Source organism: Eubalaena glacialis, chromosome 2 (genome assembly GCF_028564815.1).
Source record: "Eubalaena glacialis isolate mEubGla1 chromosome 2, mEubGla1.1.hap2.+ XY, whole genome shotgun sequence".
NCBI lineage: Eukaryota > Metazoa > Chordata > Mammalia > Artiodactyla > Balaenidae > Eubalaena > Eubalaena glacialis.
This window is the reverse complement of record NC_083717.1, coordinates 164,146,803-164,166,249: the sequence shown is the minus strand read 5'-3', so window position 1 is coordinate 164,166,249 and position 19,447 is coordinate 164,146,803. Positions and strand designations below refer to the sequence as shown.

General features: G+C 46.2%; 1 protein-coding gene across 1 annotated transcript in view; it reads right to left on the bottom strand.

Annotated features, from left to right (window-relative positions):
• Positions 1 to 2,165: 2,165 nt before the first annotated feature.
• The window catches only part of TTC9 (tetratricopeptide repeat domain 9), a 30,625-nt gene continuing 13,343 nt past the window's right edge, over positions 2,166 to 19,447 (bottom strand). Inside the window, exons 2-3 of the mRNA XM_061182703.1 lie at positions 6,074 to 6,256; positions 2,166 to 3,727 (exon numbers count right to left, since the gene is read on the bottom strand). Coding sequence (XP_061038686.1) covers positions 3,648 to 3,727; positions 6,074 to 6,256 — 263 coding nt within the window. The 3' untranslated portion in view covers positions 2,166 to 3,647. The remainder of the gene's footprint in view (positions 3,728 to 6,073; positions 6,257 to 19,447) is intronic.

Here is a 19,447-nt window from a genome sequence, read left to right as displayed (position 1 = left end):
GCAATATTATTTACAATAAAGATTGGGAACGAATGAGATAATCACTATTGGAAGGTTGGTTACCAAATGAGGGTCCACCCACATAATGAGGATGCTGTTGGAACAGTTTGGGAGACGGGCAAAAAATGTTACGTTCGTGATACAGTGGGTGAAGTAGCACAAGGTGCAAAAAGTGTGTCCCATGTGCTACCATTTGTGACAAAATAGATACACACATTTGAAAATGCATAACTGTCTCTGAAAGGATATACAAGTAGCTGGAGAGAAACTAGAGGCTGGCAGACAGGGCAGGAAAGAGATTTACTTTTGACTCCAGGTCTTTTTGTACTTCTTGAATTTTGTACCTGTGTATGCATTACATATTCTACAATATAAATACACATTTTGAAAAGTAAGTTATTAAAGAGTATGTACAGTATGATCCAATCTTTGTTTAAAAAAATGCATGTGCATGTGTACATTTATACCAAAAACAACCAAAAGATACATCCAAAAGGATAACAGTATCCGTCTCCAGTAGTAGGATTATGCGGTGGAATTTATCTTTTTTTCCCTAATATTTCTACAATACACATGTGAGACTTTCATAATAATTACAATAAAAGTATAATTATTTTTCCTCAAAGAGTCTATCACAAAAGTCCAAGCCAGAGATGGCAAAGCAGGTCAGATCCAGGATGAGCGCTCCAAGTATAGCTCAGCAGTGACATCTGCAAACAAAACGTGTAATTAAATAACAGTCCCTGTTTGGGGGAGGGATGAGGAGAAGGAAGCTGATGGTTTGTTAAGGGGAACAGACCTGATGTTGCCTACCAGCTCTCTGAAGTCTCTGGACAAATGCACAGGAAGTTCAGTCCCACCATCTCAAACAAGTCCCAGGCAGCTTTTTTCTTTGGGATCATTTAACTTTGGGTCACAGTGAATGGAGTTCCCAGCACGCGTACCTACATTACCAGACAAGCAGAAGACCTGGTCGCTTGTTCTATGAGGTCCCATGAGAACTAGTTCTGGTTTTCAACCTTTTTCTTTGGAAGGATGGCAACAATCTTCTCACCCCCATCTGTCCAGCCCTGCCCCAACTCACTCGGTGAGGCAAGACCCCTCTCCTGCTCCACGTCGGGAATAGTTACTCTGAGTCCTTCTTCATGGCACGAAGACCAAAGGAAGACCCTGCCAGTTTGAATTGGCTCTGCACGCCACCTCTGACCTCATCTTCATCCTTCAGATCCTAACAAGCAGTCTGCCAGCTCGCAAACTTTCTGGGCTGGAGCCTCAGGGAGAGGGGAGTTTTGCATGTTTGCTTATACTATGTGTGCTGCAGGGTGGTTCTGAGTTGGGGTCATGTGAAACCATTTTGGAGGAAGAGGGCAGAGAGAAGGACATGGTAGGGGTGGGGGAGAATGTGGCAGCAGTAACAGCTTTTTTCCCTTTTTCCCTTCTCCAGAGGGTGAGCTATAGGCAACCAACTGGGGGCCCCTGGATATTTCTAGCACCTTCTTGCAGCCCCCGTTGGAAGCCTTTGAGGAGCTATGTGAATATAACCTGTGCTGCTGGCTTCTGGGCCCCTCAGAAGTGATTGGATCCTGCAGTGTTGGAGCCTCTGATTAAATAAATAACCCAGAATTAACTTTGTGTTTCGTTTCAATCTCTACCTATAATTGTGACTCTTCCCCAAAGCTGGGGATGGGGTGAGGAATGCTAGGTGGATTGTTTGGATACATGCTGGCCCATCAGCAAGGAGAATAAACAATACACAGAAATAACTGCTGCGTCTCAGCTGCCTTTTCCGCCACTAGGGAGTCAAGTGTTAGGGACAATTTTTCACCTTGGGCTAAATACGAAAGGCAGCCCACGTACCATCATTGACGTAGTCAAGGTTTGTCACACATACTGTCCTGCTTTTGAATGGTTGTAACTACCCAATATTATACTTTTTAGGGCAGCAACTAACTACAGAGTAGTTAACAGCTGAAGCTCTGGAGTCAGACAGACTCGGTTCAAATCCTAGCTATGCCACTTAAGGCCATGCAACATTGGGCTAGTTTTCTCTTTTTCAGTTTTCTTATCCATCAAATGGGAATAGTAGGGTAATTGCACGAAAGAAATGAGATTATACATGTAAAGATCTGAGGATAGTGCATTTAATAAATGCTCACTATTAATATTATTGCATCTGTATATATTTTAATTTGTACAATATTGTCTCACGGATCACACAAAAAATACATGAAAGTGCTTTGAAAATTTTAAAGCATCATATAAATTAAAGGTGTCATTGGTGATAATCGCCTATGACTATTTCTCAACTCTTCCAACTCCTTGAAGACTGGGACTACATCCTATGTCCCAGGGCAAACTGCACAATGACAGGCAAACAAGAAGCCCTCAGTAAATGTCTTTTATCTGACTGAAGCAACATGGCATCGCAAAAAGGGCACAGGTATCAGGAGACTAGGCTGGGATAAAATTAGTTTAAGGCAGGAGAGCTAGTCTGCAGTCATCATTTAGTCATTCAACAAATATTTGCTGAACACATTCTATGTGCTAGATATTGAGTCCAGGTAATTTCATCAAAAAAGAGGCTACAAGTTCCCACATAGCCAAATCCCTGGGCAGTCTCCACAGTCCCAGCCTACTCTAAAAGCACAAAGGTGCAGCCAGCATTGTACACCACTGAACAAATGGCCCATTGCTTTGGGGGAAGCCGCATCCTACCTGGCTGCAAGCAGCTCTGATTGAGGGTTGCGGGAGGGAGTAAAAGTGAGGGAGTGGGTCGCTTTCAACAGAAATGACAGGAACTGCTGCCTGTTAATTTATTTTTATTTACACTTAATTCGTCCGCAGTTCAGTCTCCCAGTCTATACAATGCTCTTTCCCCTAGATATCATCTCTCCCTCCCCCCATCCCTATGTGGTCAGCCCCTGGCCCACTCTACCCTGCCCTTCTGCTGTCACAGCTGCCTGCTGGCTGGGAGTCTGGGAGAATGGTATGTGTGGTCACCAGAGGGCACTGAGAGTGGGCTTTGATGGCATGTGAATCCTGGCAGAGTCTCAGATCCCCAAGTGGGAGAGGAGAAAGCACAAACCAAGACAACGCGTGAGGGAGGGAGGCAGGGCCTGAGGTTCCTGGGGGTGGGGAGTGGGTGTGTGTGCAGAAATCCAGTGTACAGATTCTCAGACTCTGTTGGCTTAACCAACGCTTCTGGCGTCTGTCTCATCCCTGGATTTGTCACAGTTGCCTTGAGATGCTGCAGTCTGTCAGGAAGCTGTGGAGCGGTCCAGCCCGTGGGCTCCGTGCCTGACGCCTTTGGGATGGTGCACCTGCCAGGCTCTGCCTCTGCCAGAAGCACTGGCCCAAGTCAAAGCTGCAATGGCGTTCCCAACCTGTGACAGTCCTCTCCAGCTGTTCCCGCTGAAGTTAGGTCTCTGCCAGCGGCTGCCCTACTGGAAAGAGGATGTCCCTTGTCAGGGCAACACACCAGATTCCAAATCTGCACATCTCCTTCTTTTCACACTGGGAGTAGACAAAGAGTTGAGGGGCAATAGGAGGAGGAAGTGGGGAGAAAGGAACAGAACCCTCGGAAGGGCTCTCCACCAGGGCGTGCCTGGATGCCCCGGGTCAGGCTCGGCTCTAGAAAGGTGTTCTAGTTACATGGCTTCCTTCTCTCTCTGGGAGCATCTGCTGAGCTTCATCTCCGTCAGCTGGATATATCGAATCACGTTGGTGTCTGTGAGGAGAGAAACACACCTTAGGGAACAGCTGGTGAGGGGAACTCTTGGGTCTACGGAGAATCAGACAAAGCTGCATCTGCAGACCATGGACAAGCCAGATTCACTCAGCCAAGGTCCAGCGTGGCTGGGAGGGCATCCAGGACGTGGTTCCCCTCCTTCACTGCTCCACGTGGACAGGTCCCTGTGACCCAGAGGACAGACGGCAAGGAGAGGAGAGGCAGGGGAATTTCTCCCCTTATTTCTATGGAGCAGCAAACCCCAGTGGTCCTGAGTCAGCACAGTTAGTTGGAGTTTAACCTCAGGCAACTTAGAAGTTTCTCTGAGCCTCCTGTCTCGTCTGCAAGAAACAACCTCCATTTTTGAGTGCCTACTTTATGCCATGTTTTTAACTTTCATTGCCTCACTGAACCCTCATTATAATCCTATAAGGTATGTTTCATCATCCTCACTGTGACCAAAGTTAAAACTGGGCCCCGGAGAGATTAAGTCAGATGCCCAAGGAGACACACATAGTTGCTGCGTCTGAATCCAAAGGCTGCCTCTCCCGGGGATCATAGTATCTTCCTCATAAAATTGCTGTGAGGACCAAAATAGATATGTCTAAAAGGGCTTAATCCAAATGATCAATAAATATGAGTTGATTGTAATGTTTTTTAGTTGGAGAGTTTAGAAGAAATTTGCTTCATTGTCTTATTTTGTTCTTACAAGTAAGGTTAGGCAGCCACCTCACCACGAACTGGGGAATTTCCCCCCAGTTCCAGCCCTTAAATTAGTGAGTGCGGAAGGACATAGAACAACTGTTTAGCCCTGCACACACCAAAATATGAATTAGGCTGCCTGAGATGTTTACTTCCAGAAGTAGAAATGAATGCTGTATAATATTCCAAGATGGCTGGCAGGGCATCCAGAACAGTACTGACATATGGCAGGTACTCAAAAAAATTCTGTTGAATGAGTCCCATTTTTGGTCCTCAAGTGGCTTATAGTAGAGTTGGGGGAACACGATTTATATACAGAAAACAAATCAGCAACACATAAAAATAAAGATATTAGTGTTCTTTAAAAAAATAAAGAAAAAAAGTATATTGGGTATTTGCAAATTCATCCTAACAAAACTCCTTGGAAGGAGAATTGCATTAGAAAAGAATCAGCCATATGAACGACCATGGCAACAGCAAGTCAAAGTCATGGTTTAAATGATACCTCCTCAGGGGTTCCCTGGTGGCACAGTGGTTGAGAATCCGCCTGCCAATGCAGGGGATACGGGTTTGATCCCTGGTCCGGGAAGATCCCACATGCCGCGGAGCAACTAAGCCCGCGAGCCACAACTACTGAGCCTGCGAGCGGCAACTACTGAAGCCCGCGCGCCTAGAGCCCACGCTCCACAAGAGAAGCCACCTCAATGAGAAGCCCGCGCACCGCAGAGAAGAGTAGCTCCCGCTCACCGCAACTAGAGAAAGCCCCCGCGCAGCAACGAAGACCCAACTCAGCCAAAAATAAATAAATAAATAGAATTTAAAAAAAAAAAAAATAAATGATACCTCCTCAGAGAGGGTGTTCCTGACCACCTGGTCTGAAATAGCACCCTCTTTAATCCTGACCCTTTGACTCTGCTTTATTTCCTTCATAGCACTTACTACTACTAAATATTATGTTATCAGTTTGTCTGTTTGTTTACTGTCCATTTTCTTCCATTATAACATAAACTCCTTGAAGGTAGCAACTTTTTTTTTGTTCCCTGCTATTTACCCAACACCTAGACGAGTTCCTGGCCCATTGTACCTGCTCAATATATATCTGTGGCGTGAATGAGTGGCGGGGCTAGTGGATGTGATTTAAGCGAATGGTACAGATAACGCCTGCTCTAAGGACTGGGATCTGACTGCAGGAGCTGGAGCACACTTCCTGGAAGATGCTGGGCTTAGCCCCCAGATTATCCATGTGTATTCTGTCTCATCAACCAGAATGTGAGCTCCTCACAAGCGGGGACCACGTCTTCTTATCTACATCCTTGGCACCCAGCACAAATCTTGGCACATAGTAAGAATGCAATATGTACTCATTGAATAAGTAAAGAGGGCTGGATTCTGGGTTGGAAAAATGAAGAATTCCATATTCTATTTGAAAAGAAGAGATGCCCAAGCTCCCTGGAACCCAGACCCCAGGCAAAGGCATGGACTATGTGTTCTCCTTGTTCCAGGACCTAGCACACACCTGACTCCTCATTTGTCATTCCCCTCCCTGCCTGGCCCTGCCAGCCAGGAAATCTGACCATGGCAATGAGATGGTCTGGGAGCTGCCCCAGGGGGCTGGTGGTAAGGAAACAGCAATTGCTGCCTTACCTGTTGGCTGTCGGGTCCTTGCTTCTTTCAGGTAGTAGAGTGCTTTGTCATAGTCTCCAAGGTGGTAGAAGGCCACACCGGACCGGTAAAGGGCCTTGAAATTCTCCCCTTCTTTCTTCAGGACTTTGAGGCAGTACTCTTTGACTCGTTCATAGTTCACCAGCTCAGCCTGCAGCAGGCAGGCTACAGAGGAAGGGAGAAAGAAGGGAAAGTGCCATCAACACAGCAGCAGCAGGCTCTGAATGTCTCTCTTTGGTTTTTCCTCTCTGACCGGAGAAGGTTTACGAGTGCTGGGGCTTTATGGTGGGGTTTATGCCATGGAGTATGTCATCAAATAATCCTGGGTTCTAGGATCCAGTTTCATCTTCAACAAGCTGTGTGACCTTGAGCAAGTTACTTGACCTTGTATTATGGATTGAATTGTGCCCCTTGCCCCCCTCAAAAGATATGTTGGAGTCCTAACCCCCAGTGCTTTAGAATGTGACCTTATTTGGAAATAGGGTCTTTACAAAGGTAATCAAGTTAAAAAGAGGTCATTAGAGTGGGTTCTAATCCAATCTTACCAGTGTCCTTATAAAAAGGGTACAATAGACTGAATGTTTGCGTCCCCCCGAACATTCACATGTTGAAAACTAATCCCCAGAGTGATGGTATTTGGAGGTGAGGTCTTTGGGAGGTGACTAGGTATTGAGGGTGGGGCCCTTATGACTGGGATTAGTGCTCTTATAAAAGAGGCCCCAGAGAGCTCCCTCACCCCTTCTGCTATGTGGGGACACAGTGAGACAACAGCCATCTATGAACCAGGAAGCGGGCCCTCACCAGACACTGAATCTGCGGTGTCTTGATCTTGGACTTCCCAGCCCCTAGAACTATGAGAAATAAGTGGTTGTTGTTTGAGCCACCCAGTGTGCAATACTTTTGTTACAGCAGCCCAAAGAGACTAAGACAAATGAGAAGTTTGGACACCAAGACAGACACACAGGAAAGATGATGTGAAGAGACACAGGGAGAAGACGGCCACCTACAAGCCAAGGAATGCCTGGGGCTACCCGAAGCTAGGAGAGAAGCACAGCTCTCGGAAGGAACCAACCCTACCAACACCTTGATCTTGGACTCCTAGCCTCCAGAACCATGAGACAGAACATATCTATTGTTTAAGCCATCAGTTTGTGACACTTTCATTGTGGCTACTGTAGGGACAAGCCACAAGAGGCAATGATAATACTAACCTTGGCCAATATTTGTCAAGTGCTTCCCTTGTGCCGGATGCTTGCTTCGTTGCTTTACTTGACTCACCTGATAGAATCTTTGGGATACTATAACGAAGGTCCAACTATTATTCCCATTTTACAGATGAGGAAGCTGAGGCCCAGAGAGGTTTAAGTAACTTCCCAAGGACACACAACATGCAAGAGGCAAGGCTGAGATTTAAATCAAAACTGTCCAGCTCCAGAGCCCAAGTTCCCTACTGAGCTGTTGAAGGGATTATATAAAATGATGGCACAGTATTTGACACAGGGCTTGGCACATAGTAAGCACCCACACTGTTACTTCATGTAATTATAATTCTTTGCAGCCCCTGCAATCCTGTGGCGACAACTGCCTCTGACTTTCCTCAAGTTCTCTTCCACACGTTTGTCTCTGCAGTCCCTGGGAGCAGGGGCCTCTGATGGGCTAGTGACCAGCCTTATACAGAGCACACCTCTGGGCATGAGAGACCTGGGGGTCCCAGGCAAGAGGAAGCTGAGGCTGGCAGGTGCCTATGTGGGGTTCCTTCCTGTTCCAGAGTCAGTTATCTCTGAGTAAACCGTCTCCCCCTTGAAGCTTTCTCTCACCAGCGATCAGTCACAGGGCCAGGGCTAGGGCGAGGGTGAGGAAGCTTGTACCCTTGAGAGCGAGCACCTCCTTACATATTGTGCCCTAGGGGCCTCACTTGCCTCACCCTAATCCCAGCCCTGCTGAGCTACCTCCGTCTCCATTCCATCCCTCAAGCATTCAGTAGGCGTTGACTAAAGGCAAAGAGGGGTGTCAAACACACTGGAGGAATTTTTTAAAAGGGGGTGGGGTGGGGTGGGGGAAGGGCACCTGTCTGCTTCTTCAAAGTGAATGAAAACAGACTTAGGAGATCAAACCGCTGCTTCCTGCCAAGACCTGGCTGGTGGGACGTGGGAGGGTGCTGATGCGCTGCTCCTTTGCACTCAGGTTCCTCCCACATTGGAAGAACCATCCTCGGGATAGAGGCAAGTCACTGATTTTAATCTTCAGGGGTCTAACTTCAGCTGTTTTGATTCCTTAAATAACTTCCCAGGGACGTGAACTGCTGATTAAGAGACCAGATCTTTCATTGGGCATTTTAGACAAAAAAACAAAAAACCCCCAAACAAAAAACATCCTTTTGCAGGCTGAGTTGGAGGTGTGACAACCAGGAAGTGGCAGAGAATCAGCCCAGATCTGGAAATTGACCCATCAGGTTCCACTCGCTACAGGGCAGGAAACCAAACAAGTCGACAGGAGCAGCAGGCTGCTAACCCCGTGGGCATGGGCGTGGGTGGCTGTGGTCTCTGAGACACGCAGACCTGCTGGCACACTAGGGGTCCACCCTGCCGAGCTGATGCCACCAGCTCCCTGCCCTCTCTTCCCTCAGCTGTGGGGTGGAGGCCCCCTTGCCCCCCTGCCCCACCCCGATGCTGCTGGAGTTTGCCTTGGTGCTTTCACAGCTCTGCCGACAGGGAGGGGTTCTGTCGTGAGGTTCCCGCCTGGGAATAGGGCCTCCACACCCTGTAACCTGCCGGGCCCCACCTCCCCTGCGGTCTGAACCCTGGTCCACAACCAGGTCTCACAGTTCACACCAGATCTGCAGGGGAATTCCAGACATTTTCACTGAATGAGTCCTGGGAATCGATTGCTATCCTTCTTTTGCCCAAGGTGGGGGGATGGTGTGTGAGGGGAAGGACTTTCCCATTTCCAGGCCTTTTTGCTTCCCCCCCCCGCCCCAGTTTTAGACATTCAAAAACTGTTTTTTAAAAGAAACAAAGATCCATTTCCTAGACTGCTTAGGTCAGCAAACAGAAGTGTCTGAGGATGGAGGGCTGGACGGGAAGAGGGCTCTCAGCTGAGAACAGAGGACACGAGATGGCGCGTGGAAGCTTGGACAGGAAACCCTTCAGTTCTGGGGGCAGCTGTTGGAGCCAAGTCTCACACAGGTAGCAGCCAGTGAGGTTCCCACTATAAATATTTTAAGCTGGGTAATTTTTTTGGGGGGGGGATGTCCTGTGCATTGTAGGATGTTTAGCAACATCCTTGTGTTCTACCCACTAGATGCCAGTTGTGACAAGCAAAAAAATGTCTCCAGATATCGCCAAATGTCCCCTGGTGGGGGGCGGGGGGAATCACCCTTGTGTGAGAACAGTTGATGTAGGTGGAAAGTAGAAAAATCTTTCTATGTGGTGGGGGGGAGGGAGGGAAGGATGGAGGAAGGAAGGAAGAAGAAAAGAAAGAAAGAAAGAGAAAGGAGGAAGGAAGGAAAGAAAGAAAGAAAGAGAGAGAGAAAGAAAGAAAAAGAAAGAAAGAAAGGAAGGAAGGAAGAAAGGAAGAAAGATAGAAAGAAAGAGAGATTATGGCTTATTTGAGGTTTGAGTAGCCAAGCCCAGCTGAAGCAGAGAGACTGAAGGGAAGGGTAAAAGGGAATAAAGCTAGAGAAGCAAGGTGAAACCAGGACACACAGACCCTTCTGGTTCATGTTGAGGATCTGAGACTTTATTCTTAGGGCAAGAGTGGATTTGGATGATAAAATGATGGTGACTCGGTTGACTCAAGCTGAGGCAGAAAGGCAGGAGAAAGGGATTCATTCAAGCGGCACCCAGGAGTCAGAACTGACTAGCATTAGGGAACCCCTGAAATATGTCCCCTCTGCTGTTACACTCATGTGCTTAGAGCCCGTCATCCCAGGAGATCCTAGATTGCCATTTTGGATTCACTGATGATCCACGAGTTTTCTTCCACATTGTAGCAACCTGGTCTCCGTTTGAAATAAGGTTTAAAATACGAGTCTCTGTGCTCTGCTATACAGCACAGATCAATATTCTAAAGAGTACTGGGCTGGGAATCAGAAGAGCTGGATCCTCGTCCCACCTTTGCCACTAGCCAACATTATGAAAATCACTTTCCCTTTCGGGGCCTCGGCAAAAACGAGGGGCCCACACTTCATTGAGTAATCTCTACCATCCGTTTCCACCTAACAGCCTGTGAATATAAGTGTTCGCCACTTAATAGAAGGATGAAATTGTTTCACTGGTTCCTCTTCAAAAGGACTTCTGTTCTATCACTTTTGGTAAGGCGTCTTCTGCTGGAGATGACAATCAGAACTGGTGGGGCAGCGATTGAAGGGCTTGTCTAAAACAGTTCTGCTATGTGGAGATTTTGTTTTGGCACAGAGACTGGATTATGTTCGGATGTGGTCTTCCCAAGCCAAGGCTCTGGGGCAGGATCTTCCCTGCAGGGCGTAAGCACTGCCACTGTTGGCCAGTCCCAGCTTAGGACACAGTGGACTTGGGAAGGCAGGCCTCGGGCTGGACGGAAAGGGAGCTTGTTCTTGTCCATGGCCTCGGCTCTGAGTATATATTTGGCTTCAAAGATGCAGTTATTAAGCGGCAGATGCCCGGTGGGGAGACATGTCCAAAGTGGACATGTGGAGATGGGCCCGGGCTCCCAGACCACCATATCTAGAAGCTCTTTCCAGAGAAATATTATGAACTTTCTGGTCTCTGGGTCTTCTGACAAGTTTGAATAAATGCTGCATCCTGGAATCAACCAAGCTGTGGAGAATTAGGACAAGCTTCCATTCATACTTGGAAAGGAGTGCTAGAAGGGAAACTGCCTTCCCTGAGCCTAACATGGTGGCAGCAGTAGTGGCCAGTGCAACTTACAAGAGAAAGGTAAATTTGGAGGACAAAATTGGGGCGGAAAATCCTCAATCACTCCTCCCATGTGGAGATTCCTCTTCCATTGCCAACCTTGGGTGGTTAGGGTATGATTTTATGAAAAGAGCTTGGCAGGCTTTCTTAGCTCCGCAGAGGAGTCTTCAGTAGGAGAAAGAGAATCAGCAACTTAAACAGCCCCAAGCACTCACACACAGAGACAGAGGAAATCGTAAGTTTGATGTTCCCCAAGGCAACCACACTGAGACCGCAGGCTAAGACATGTCAGGCTCTCCTGGCTCTGGCACCTGTTTTGTTTCTGTTTTTCCTGGTGCATGCAGGGCATGGTGACAGCCCGGGCAAAATGCCACTTGTTGGCATGAGATGAAAGGAAACTGGATGGGAGGAGGAAGACCAAGTTCACGTAGCCATTGGTTTTCTTCTGACAGCCGATTCACTACCATTTGCCCTTACCTGCTGGACGGGAGGGAAGCCTGGGCTGGATGGGAGGGAAGGAAAGACCCATCTGGGGCCAGGAGTGAGGAGGGGGAACCCGCTTCATGAGGCTGCTCTCTGTTAGGAGTTAAATTGTGTCCTCCCAAAAAGGTATGTTGGAGTCCTAATCCTCAACACCTCAGAATGTGATCCCATATGGAAAGAGGGTCTTTACAGAGGTGATCAAGTCAAAATGAGGTCAGTAGGATGGACCCTAATTCAGTACGACCGGTGTCCGTATAAAAAGGAGAAATTTGGACACAGAGTCAGACACACACAGAAAAGACGATGTGAAGAGACACAGGGAGAAGATGGCCACCTCCAAGCCAAGGAATGCCAGAGGCTACCAGAAGCTAGGAGAGAGGCCTGGAACAGATTCTCCCTCACAGCTCTCGGAAGGAACCAACCCTACCAACACCTTCATCTTGGACTCCTAACCTCCAGAATTGTGAGACAGTGTTTCTCTGTTATTTTAAGCCATGTAGTTTGTGGCGCTTTATGATGGTGGCCTTAGGAAACTAATACACCTTGCTGGTCATTTCTTTGGGAAGTGGGCCCAGGAATTGGCTATTACGTTCCTGGGGGATATTTTCCCAAACCAAATTATTTGATCCATTTTCAAATTGATTTCAAGGGGCGCTTGGCATAGTAGTCAAGTGGAAAGAGCTTGGATCAGGATAGAGGTGACATTCAGGATATTTAACAACTGGTATAGGTCCTAACCACACTGAATAGGCACATGGGATTGTGCTAGTTCTGGGGTGTTCTGGCTGCACATCAGTGCTGGATCTGGAGATACAGTCCTAGGCTGGAATCCAAGCTCTGCCACGCACTAGCCCAGGCTCTTGGGCAGGTTACTTCATCTCCCTCGGTCTCCTTCTTCTCATGTGTTAAATGAAGATAATAATACCTATTTTGTAGGAACTCTTGTGGTGATAAAATGAGGTAATTAATGTTTGTTATATGCCCCACACAGCGCTGGGCACAAACACTGATTCTCATAAATGCTAGTTCTTTAGGAAATCACTGGTCAAATGTGGTTTCCCCAGCAACGTGTTATGTTAATCAGAGGAAATTTCCATTTTGAATCCTACCCACAGTGCAGGAAACTACAGCTTAATTTAAAGCCAATTTTCAAGAATAGGTCAGATATATTTTGGAGGGTAATTTAGAGGGTCTTTCTTTCTTTCTTTTTTTAGCATCTTGATTCTTTTTTTAAAAATTGAGGTAGGGACTTCCCTAGCGGTCCAGTGGTTAAGAATCTGCACTTCCACTGCAGGGGGCGCGGGTTCAATCCCTGGTCAGGGAACTAAGATCCCGCATGCCACGCGGTGTGGCCAGAGAAAATAAAAAATAAAAAGTAACAAAAAAAATAAAATTGAAAAAACGTTTTAAAAACTGAGGTAAAGTTGACATAACATGATGGTCGTTTCGGGTGTACAACATGGTGATTTGATGTTTGTATATACTGCAAAATGATAGAGGGTCTTTCTGTGGCAGAGCAATGGGAATGTAGTGTGTGCAGTGAAATGATGGGTATTTTTACTTATTAGTCTTCATATCCAGGACTGCTATGACCCACCCAATTTTACCTTTCCATAAAAGTACTGATTTTCCTCTCTGTGTACACGAATGCTTACACTCAGAGTTCTGAAAACAACTTTCTTCTCTTGATTTCTCTCTTTTTTTTTCTTTCTGGACATTTATGTTGCCTCTACATTTTAGATACTGAAGTAACTTTATGATAAATATACTCATGGAGGTTTTGTTTATGTTAAATATAACCTATAATCCCAGGGTTACAATTACTAGGTCAGGGTGTGTGACTGTCTGCAAGGCCTTTGCCACGTAACACACAGATCTTTCCCCTTGACAGTGGCTGTTTACTTAGAGCCTTGGGCCCTCCCAAACGCCTAGGAATCTTCATTTCAGAAATAATCTATGTTTGGCTTGCTTTTATTTCACTGGGTTGTGGGGAGGGCAAAGAAGACAGCTGGGAGGAGACGGGCAAAGCCCAGTTTGCACAAAGAGATGTCTACTTTCTAAGGGAGATGAAGAATTTAGGGGTAAGGCAGACCTGGGTTCTAATCCTGACTACCCCTGGCCAGTTATGCGGCCTTAGAAAGTGACTGGCCCTCTCTAAGACTAGTTTCCTCGTCTCTGAAATAAATACAGCAACTCTATCGAACTCACCGGTCTGTTCTGAGGATGAAGTGGGAAAGTGCACCACAACGCTGGATGCAGTGCTGGGCCCACAGCAAATGCTCCGTGGACATGAGCTGATTCAAAGATCAGCAAAAATGCTCCGCCCCCAAACCTGTGCAGCGAGGGCAGAGCCCATGCCCGATTTCTCATTTTTCCTTTCATGGTCTCGGATGTACATAAACTCACACTTGCCCCAAATGTTTCCCACACCTAGGTTTGATGCTTGGTTTTACTTACCAGTTTTCCTTTCAAAAGTGTGCTCAAAGGTGTGTTTTCCTATTGGGGGTGGGTGGGTATATGCAGAGAACATGATAAAAGCAGCTTTGCAGCCAGAAAAGGGGGCTTAGGGAAAGAATGGGGTAGGGTTCTGGGACTATTTTCTTTTCACTTATAGATTAGACAGCCTCTGAGTCAACAGTTGGTTGTACCCTCCTCCCACCCGTCTACATCCCTAAACTGCAGACGTGAATGCTGCCTCCTGCCTGCTCTCAGCCCTTCTCTCATCACGAGTGGATGATTGGGTACCACCGCCGATATTTCACTGACAGCTTTATGGATGGGGTGGCAGACAGACCCAAAGTTGCTGGGCTCCTCTGGAGTCCTAATAATTTGGGAAAGCTAGGAGCTCTAAAAGCCAGCTGTGGCAGGAAAATGAATAGGCCTGGTTCCTGACTCTATAGAGCACGAAAGAGCCTTCGAGAGAAGACGGAAATATTTTTACGGAGAAGTTGCTGGCCAGTTTCAGTGCCTCTGAGTTAGTTGATACAAGACAATGTCCCCAGCACCAGCATTCACCTGGCATCCTTGGGTTAAAACAGCTCGCCTCTCAGAGGTTCAGCTTTGAAGTGGGTAAAAATGAAGGCAATTATGGCTGCTCCCTACCTTGAAGGCTTGTGAGCAGGATGAGAAAAGTCAGGGTTTCCCAAGGGCCAGACCCTGACATCTGATGAGAACCCCACAGTGTTTCTCATTAAATCATCCATGCTAACTGATCATCATTAGTTAACATGGAGATTCTGGAACCCTGTAATCCACATTTTTTCTTAAGTCTGTTTTTTTTTTTTTGGCTGAGCCGCACAGCATGTGGGATCTTAGTTCCCCGACCAGGGATCGAACCTGCGCCCCCTGCACTGGAAGCGTGGAGTCTCATCCACCGGACCGCCAGGGAAGTCCCTGTAATCCACATTTTTAAAAAGTCCCCAGTGAGCACCTGCAGGTGGGCCGTCTCACCTGAGCTAGTACTTTACATTCTACCATTTTCGATGTATTTTTCTTCAGGAACATCTATTGGTTAAACCATGAGAGCCCAGGATAACCATGGGAGGCCCCAGGATTACCCACAAGGGCAAACAGGTCCCAGAAAGCCATGCCCTAGAGCCGGGAAATCTGCACATGTAGGCAAACAACTGTTCTCCGACAGTCAACATGTGACATTTTGGGTTCTTTCCTTCTTAGTGATTAGAGACTTCTGACTGGCGAATAGGAGCCCAGGCCAAGGAAATGAAGAAACAGGGTAGAACGCTGAGATGCTTCATGATGAGCTCAGGAGAATCTAGCCTTGCACCCTAGGCAGTATTCATCTATCCTCCCAGAAGGGTAGTAAGAGTAAGAGCAGGTAACCTTGATCAAGCATGAATTGGCCAGGGAGTGTTCTAAGCATTAACTCATTTAATCTGGACAACAGCCTATGAGGTAGGTTCTAGTATTTTGCCCATTTTCCAGATGGGGAAACTAAGGCCCAAGGAAGTTCAGTCACTTGCCAAAGGTCACAGAGCTAATATGCATCAGGGCCGGGATTCGATTCTAAGCCATCTGTCACCTGAGACTGCGCTCTTAAGCATTACCCACAGTGCTCTCCTAGAATGTTCAACTGCCTATAATGAATTTTAATTCAGTTCCTTCATTAGACAGCTTTGAGGCTTGAGTTCTGCTTCTTGCCAGGTGTAACTGTGGGACCCTGTTGGTACCAAACTGTGCTCATTTTATTTGTATACTTTATCTGTATACATCTCATTTGGAAGCTTCCTATATAACTCTCCAGGACCCTCTACCCCTCTTATGTCTCTGCATTCAAAGACAAAAACAAACAAACAAAACCAAGTGCAGAGTTTCCACCAAGGCTTCTCTTTTTTAAGTCCTAAAACCACCTGCATCTCCAATTCCATTGAGAGTCGGCTGTGATCCTAATAGGGCTGACATGACACATCTCTGGTTTATTCCTGAAACAACATCCATCTTAGCTGCTGCTGGCCAGACTAACACCAACAGTATTATTTTTTTAATTGAAATTTTTATTGAGGTAATATTAGATTCACATACAGTTGTAAGAAATAATACAGAGATCCCTTGCACCCTTTATCCAGTTCCCCCAATGATAACATCTTATAAAACTATAGTATAATATATTGACTACCATATTGACACTGATACAATCTGCAGATCTTATTCAGGTTTTCCAGCTTTACCTGTACTCATTTGTGTGTGTGTGTGTTAATTCTATACCATTTATCACATATGTGGTTTCCTCTGCCTACCGCCAAAGTTAAGTTACAGAACAGTTCCATCACAGGAGGGATCCTGTTGCCCTTTTGTAACTACATCCATGTCTCTCCTGTATCCCCACCTCCCTTTTCACCCCTGACAACCACTAATCTGTTCTCCATTACTAAAATTTTGTCATTTCAAAGTGTTACATAAATGGAATCATATAGTATGAAGTTGTTGAGAATTAGCTTTTTTTTCACTTAGCATAATCTTGAGATAATCCCCTTGAGATGCATCCAAACTGTTACAAGTATCAATAGTTCATTCCTTTACATTGCTGAGTAGTATTCCATGGTATGTGCGTACCAGAGTTTGTTTGACCGTTCATCTGTTGAAGGACATCTGGGCCACTTCCAGTGTTTGGTTATTATGAATGATGCTGCTATGAAGAGTTGTGGACAGCATTCAGTCTCTCACCATTTAGTATGATGTTAGCTTTAGTTTTTTTGGTAGACGCTCTTTATCAAGATCAGGTAATTTCCCTCTATTTCTAACTTGCTGAGAAGTTACCATCTTTCTAATACCTGTGAATTATACTACCACCCTCCCTAATGGTAACGCTTTCACAGAACATGTAGGGTGGTCTTTTTCTAATGAGGCCAGATCTACAGGTACAGTCATCAAGTGGGCCCTTTTGTTTTCCAATGAATAAAATCATTTTTCACAGCCACAGACTCAGCTCATGCCCATCATGGCAGCTATTTATGACACATACCTTCTTTGCTTTCCAGACAAGCATCTGTAGGGCATCTGTAAACCCTCACACAGCAAAACTACATCATACTGGTTTACACATATTGTATGCTCAGTAAGTAGCAATACCAAACATTTATATAGTGTTTCATGACTCACTTGACCTTGACAGTGACTCTGGGAAAATAGGTCTTATTAGTCCTGCTTCCAAGAGCTGAGGCTTAAAGAAGTTAAGTGATTTGCTAAGGCCATTTGAGTTTTAGGGAAAGAGCCAGGACTGTCTAAGCCCAAGCCCACATTGGTTCCACTCCAGCAGAGCTGGTGGGTAAAGAGACCTGGACTCACTGATCCCTGAAGGTCTTTTCCAAGTCTAAGGCACTGAGAAGCTATGACAACTTCCTGCTGACTCAGGAAGCCAGCACCCTTCAAGTGGCAGTATCTTCATTCACATCATTCTTGCCCTGCCTGGCACCTAGATAGAGTTCCCCCATCACTGCTGATGCTGTTCCCATGACCAGGAGTCGTCTGGCTTTATCTCATGGGCTAAATTTCCTCTGATTCCATTCACATTAATTTCTGACCTTCTATTTTTCCAATCTAGCACATGCTTACGCTGGATTCAAATAAACGTTGCCAAGTGTTTCTTTTGTTTTGTTTTGTTTTAGCAACATTATTCTTGGAGGTCTCTTTACACCATTCCCAAGCTGCCCTTTGTTTCCCGCCCTTCGAATTCTTCACATGGATGTCCCCAGCATTCAAGGGCTGCTGCATCCCTCTCACCATCACCACACAATCCTGGGTACAGGCTCTTCGTAAACTTATTCGATGAGGATTCATTCATCACGGCCTGTGCCAGGGCTTTGTAAGGAAATGGAGAGCATTCAAAAGATATTGCTATCTTCAAGGAGTTTATATTCTTCTTATTCACCCTCTGTTGGCCACTACTTGGCTGTGAAAGTGGCAGTTGAAAGAGCTCAGGTGAAAAACCAGTGTAAAAATCTTATAAGCTAAAGGCTTATGTTGACAGTCCTTTAAGGGATATCGAAATCTGCTCAAAAGAGCTGTAATGCCAAAGCCTGAGGTCAGCTCAGCCTTTTGGTGCCTGTCACATGCTCCTGGTCATGAGGGAAGGAGCAGACTTGGGTGCTACAGCAGCATACTTACAACTTATCCCATCCACGGCCCCCAACTCTTATCGACTTCATTGCGGTATATACACAGAGAGAAGTGGAGTAGTAGGAAGAAAGTAGGACAGGATTACTGTTTGTCTTCATTAACACCCTTTCTTGGGTTAGAAGTGGGACTTTGGAAGGGCCAGTTGGGCCATCTGGAATATGACAATGAGTATATACCCAGAAACATTCAGAAGAAACCCATTGCCTGATAGTATCTTTACCTTGTTGGCTCTGGCCAAGGACACATGTCATGCCCATTGGCAGGAATTCTGAGCCAGGATGGGGGAAAATCTCAGAAGCCAAAATGCCATCTTGTTCTCTTTTTAGACTTTAAAAAATACCTCTCCTGTTCTGATCGCCTCTCCCTCCATCCTTCTGTGACCCCAGCAACATCTCTCTTGTTCGTATTGCCTCTCCTGCCATCTTTCCATGACACCAGGGCAAATACCACGTAACCAGATATGTTTGGGGATAAGTCAGTTAACAGGCACACGTGTAGCAGAAAGAGCACCTCTGTGGCCTCTCTGTGGCAGCACTGTGTGTATTAGCAAAGTATTGGAAATAACTTAAAGATCCATCAGTAGGAGACCGGTTAAATAAGTAACAGGGCATTGGTATAATGGAACATGACACGGACATTAAATCATACTGTAGAAAAATACTTAATGACACTGAAAAATGTTTTTAGTGTAAAATATTGGTGGAAAAAGTTGTGAACATTTGTGCAGTACAACCTGAATCTTGTGAAAAATAAATGTGTCTCTGTGTGTGTGTGTGTGTGTGTGTGTGTGTGTGTGTGTGTGTATCAGGGTGAAGAATGTGTTATAACAGGCATCAGAGTTCCTCTTAGGGAAGAAATTATCTTTTTTTAGAATACCCTCATCAACTGTGATTTTATTTAAAAAAAAAAAAACACCTCTGCCCATTATGTCTTCAAAGAGAGCAGTGGGGGAACCTGGGAGGAGAGATGCAGTAAAGGCTTCTGAAGGGTTTACTGAGCAGAAAGCACTGGCTGTTCACGGAGCACCAATCTGGAGAGACCCAGGGTCATGAGAGGACTCTGGGCATTACGGCAGAGGAGTGCCTGTAAGGCGGGATTAAAAGGAGGCTCCAGGGGACATGGCTGCTAGGGCTTTAATCCCAGGACACCTGATCAAGCCAGGGGCTTTCCTCATCCGACATGAGGAAGGCAGCTCAGTAAACTGGAGCCAGCATAAGACACAAGGGAACAGGCAGAGCAGGCGTGAGGCTGCCAGCTTAGCAGCTTCTCCCTCTTGCAGGGGCCTTGCCTTCCTCCATAGCCTTCTTTCCCCAGTGCACCAGTCAACTCTCTTGCTTGTGAAGCT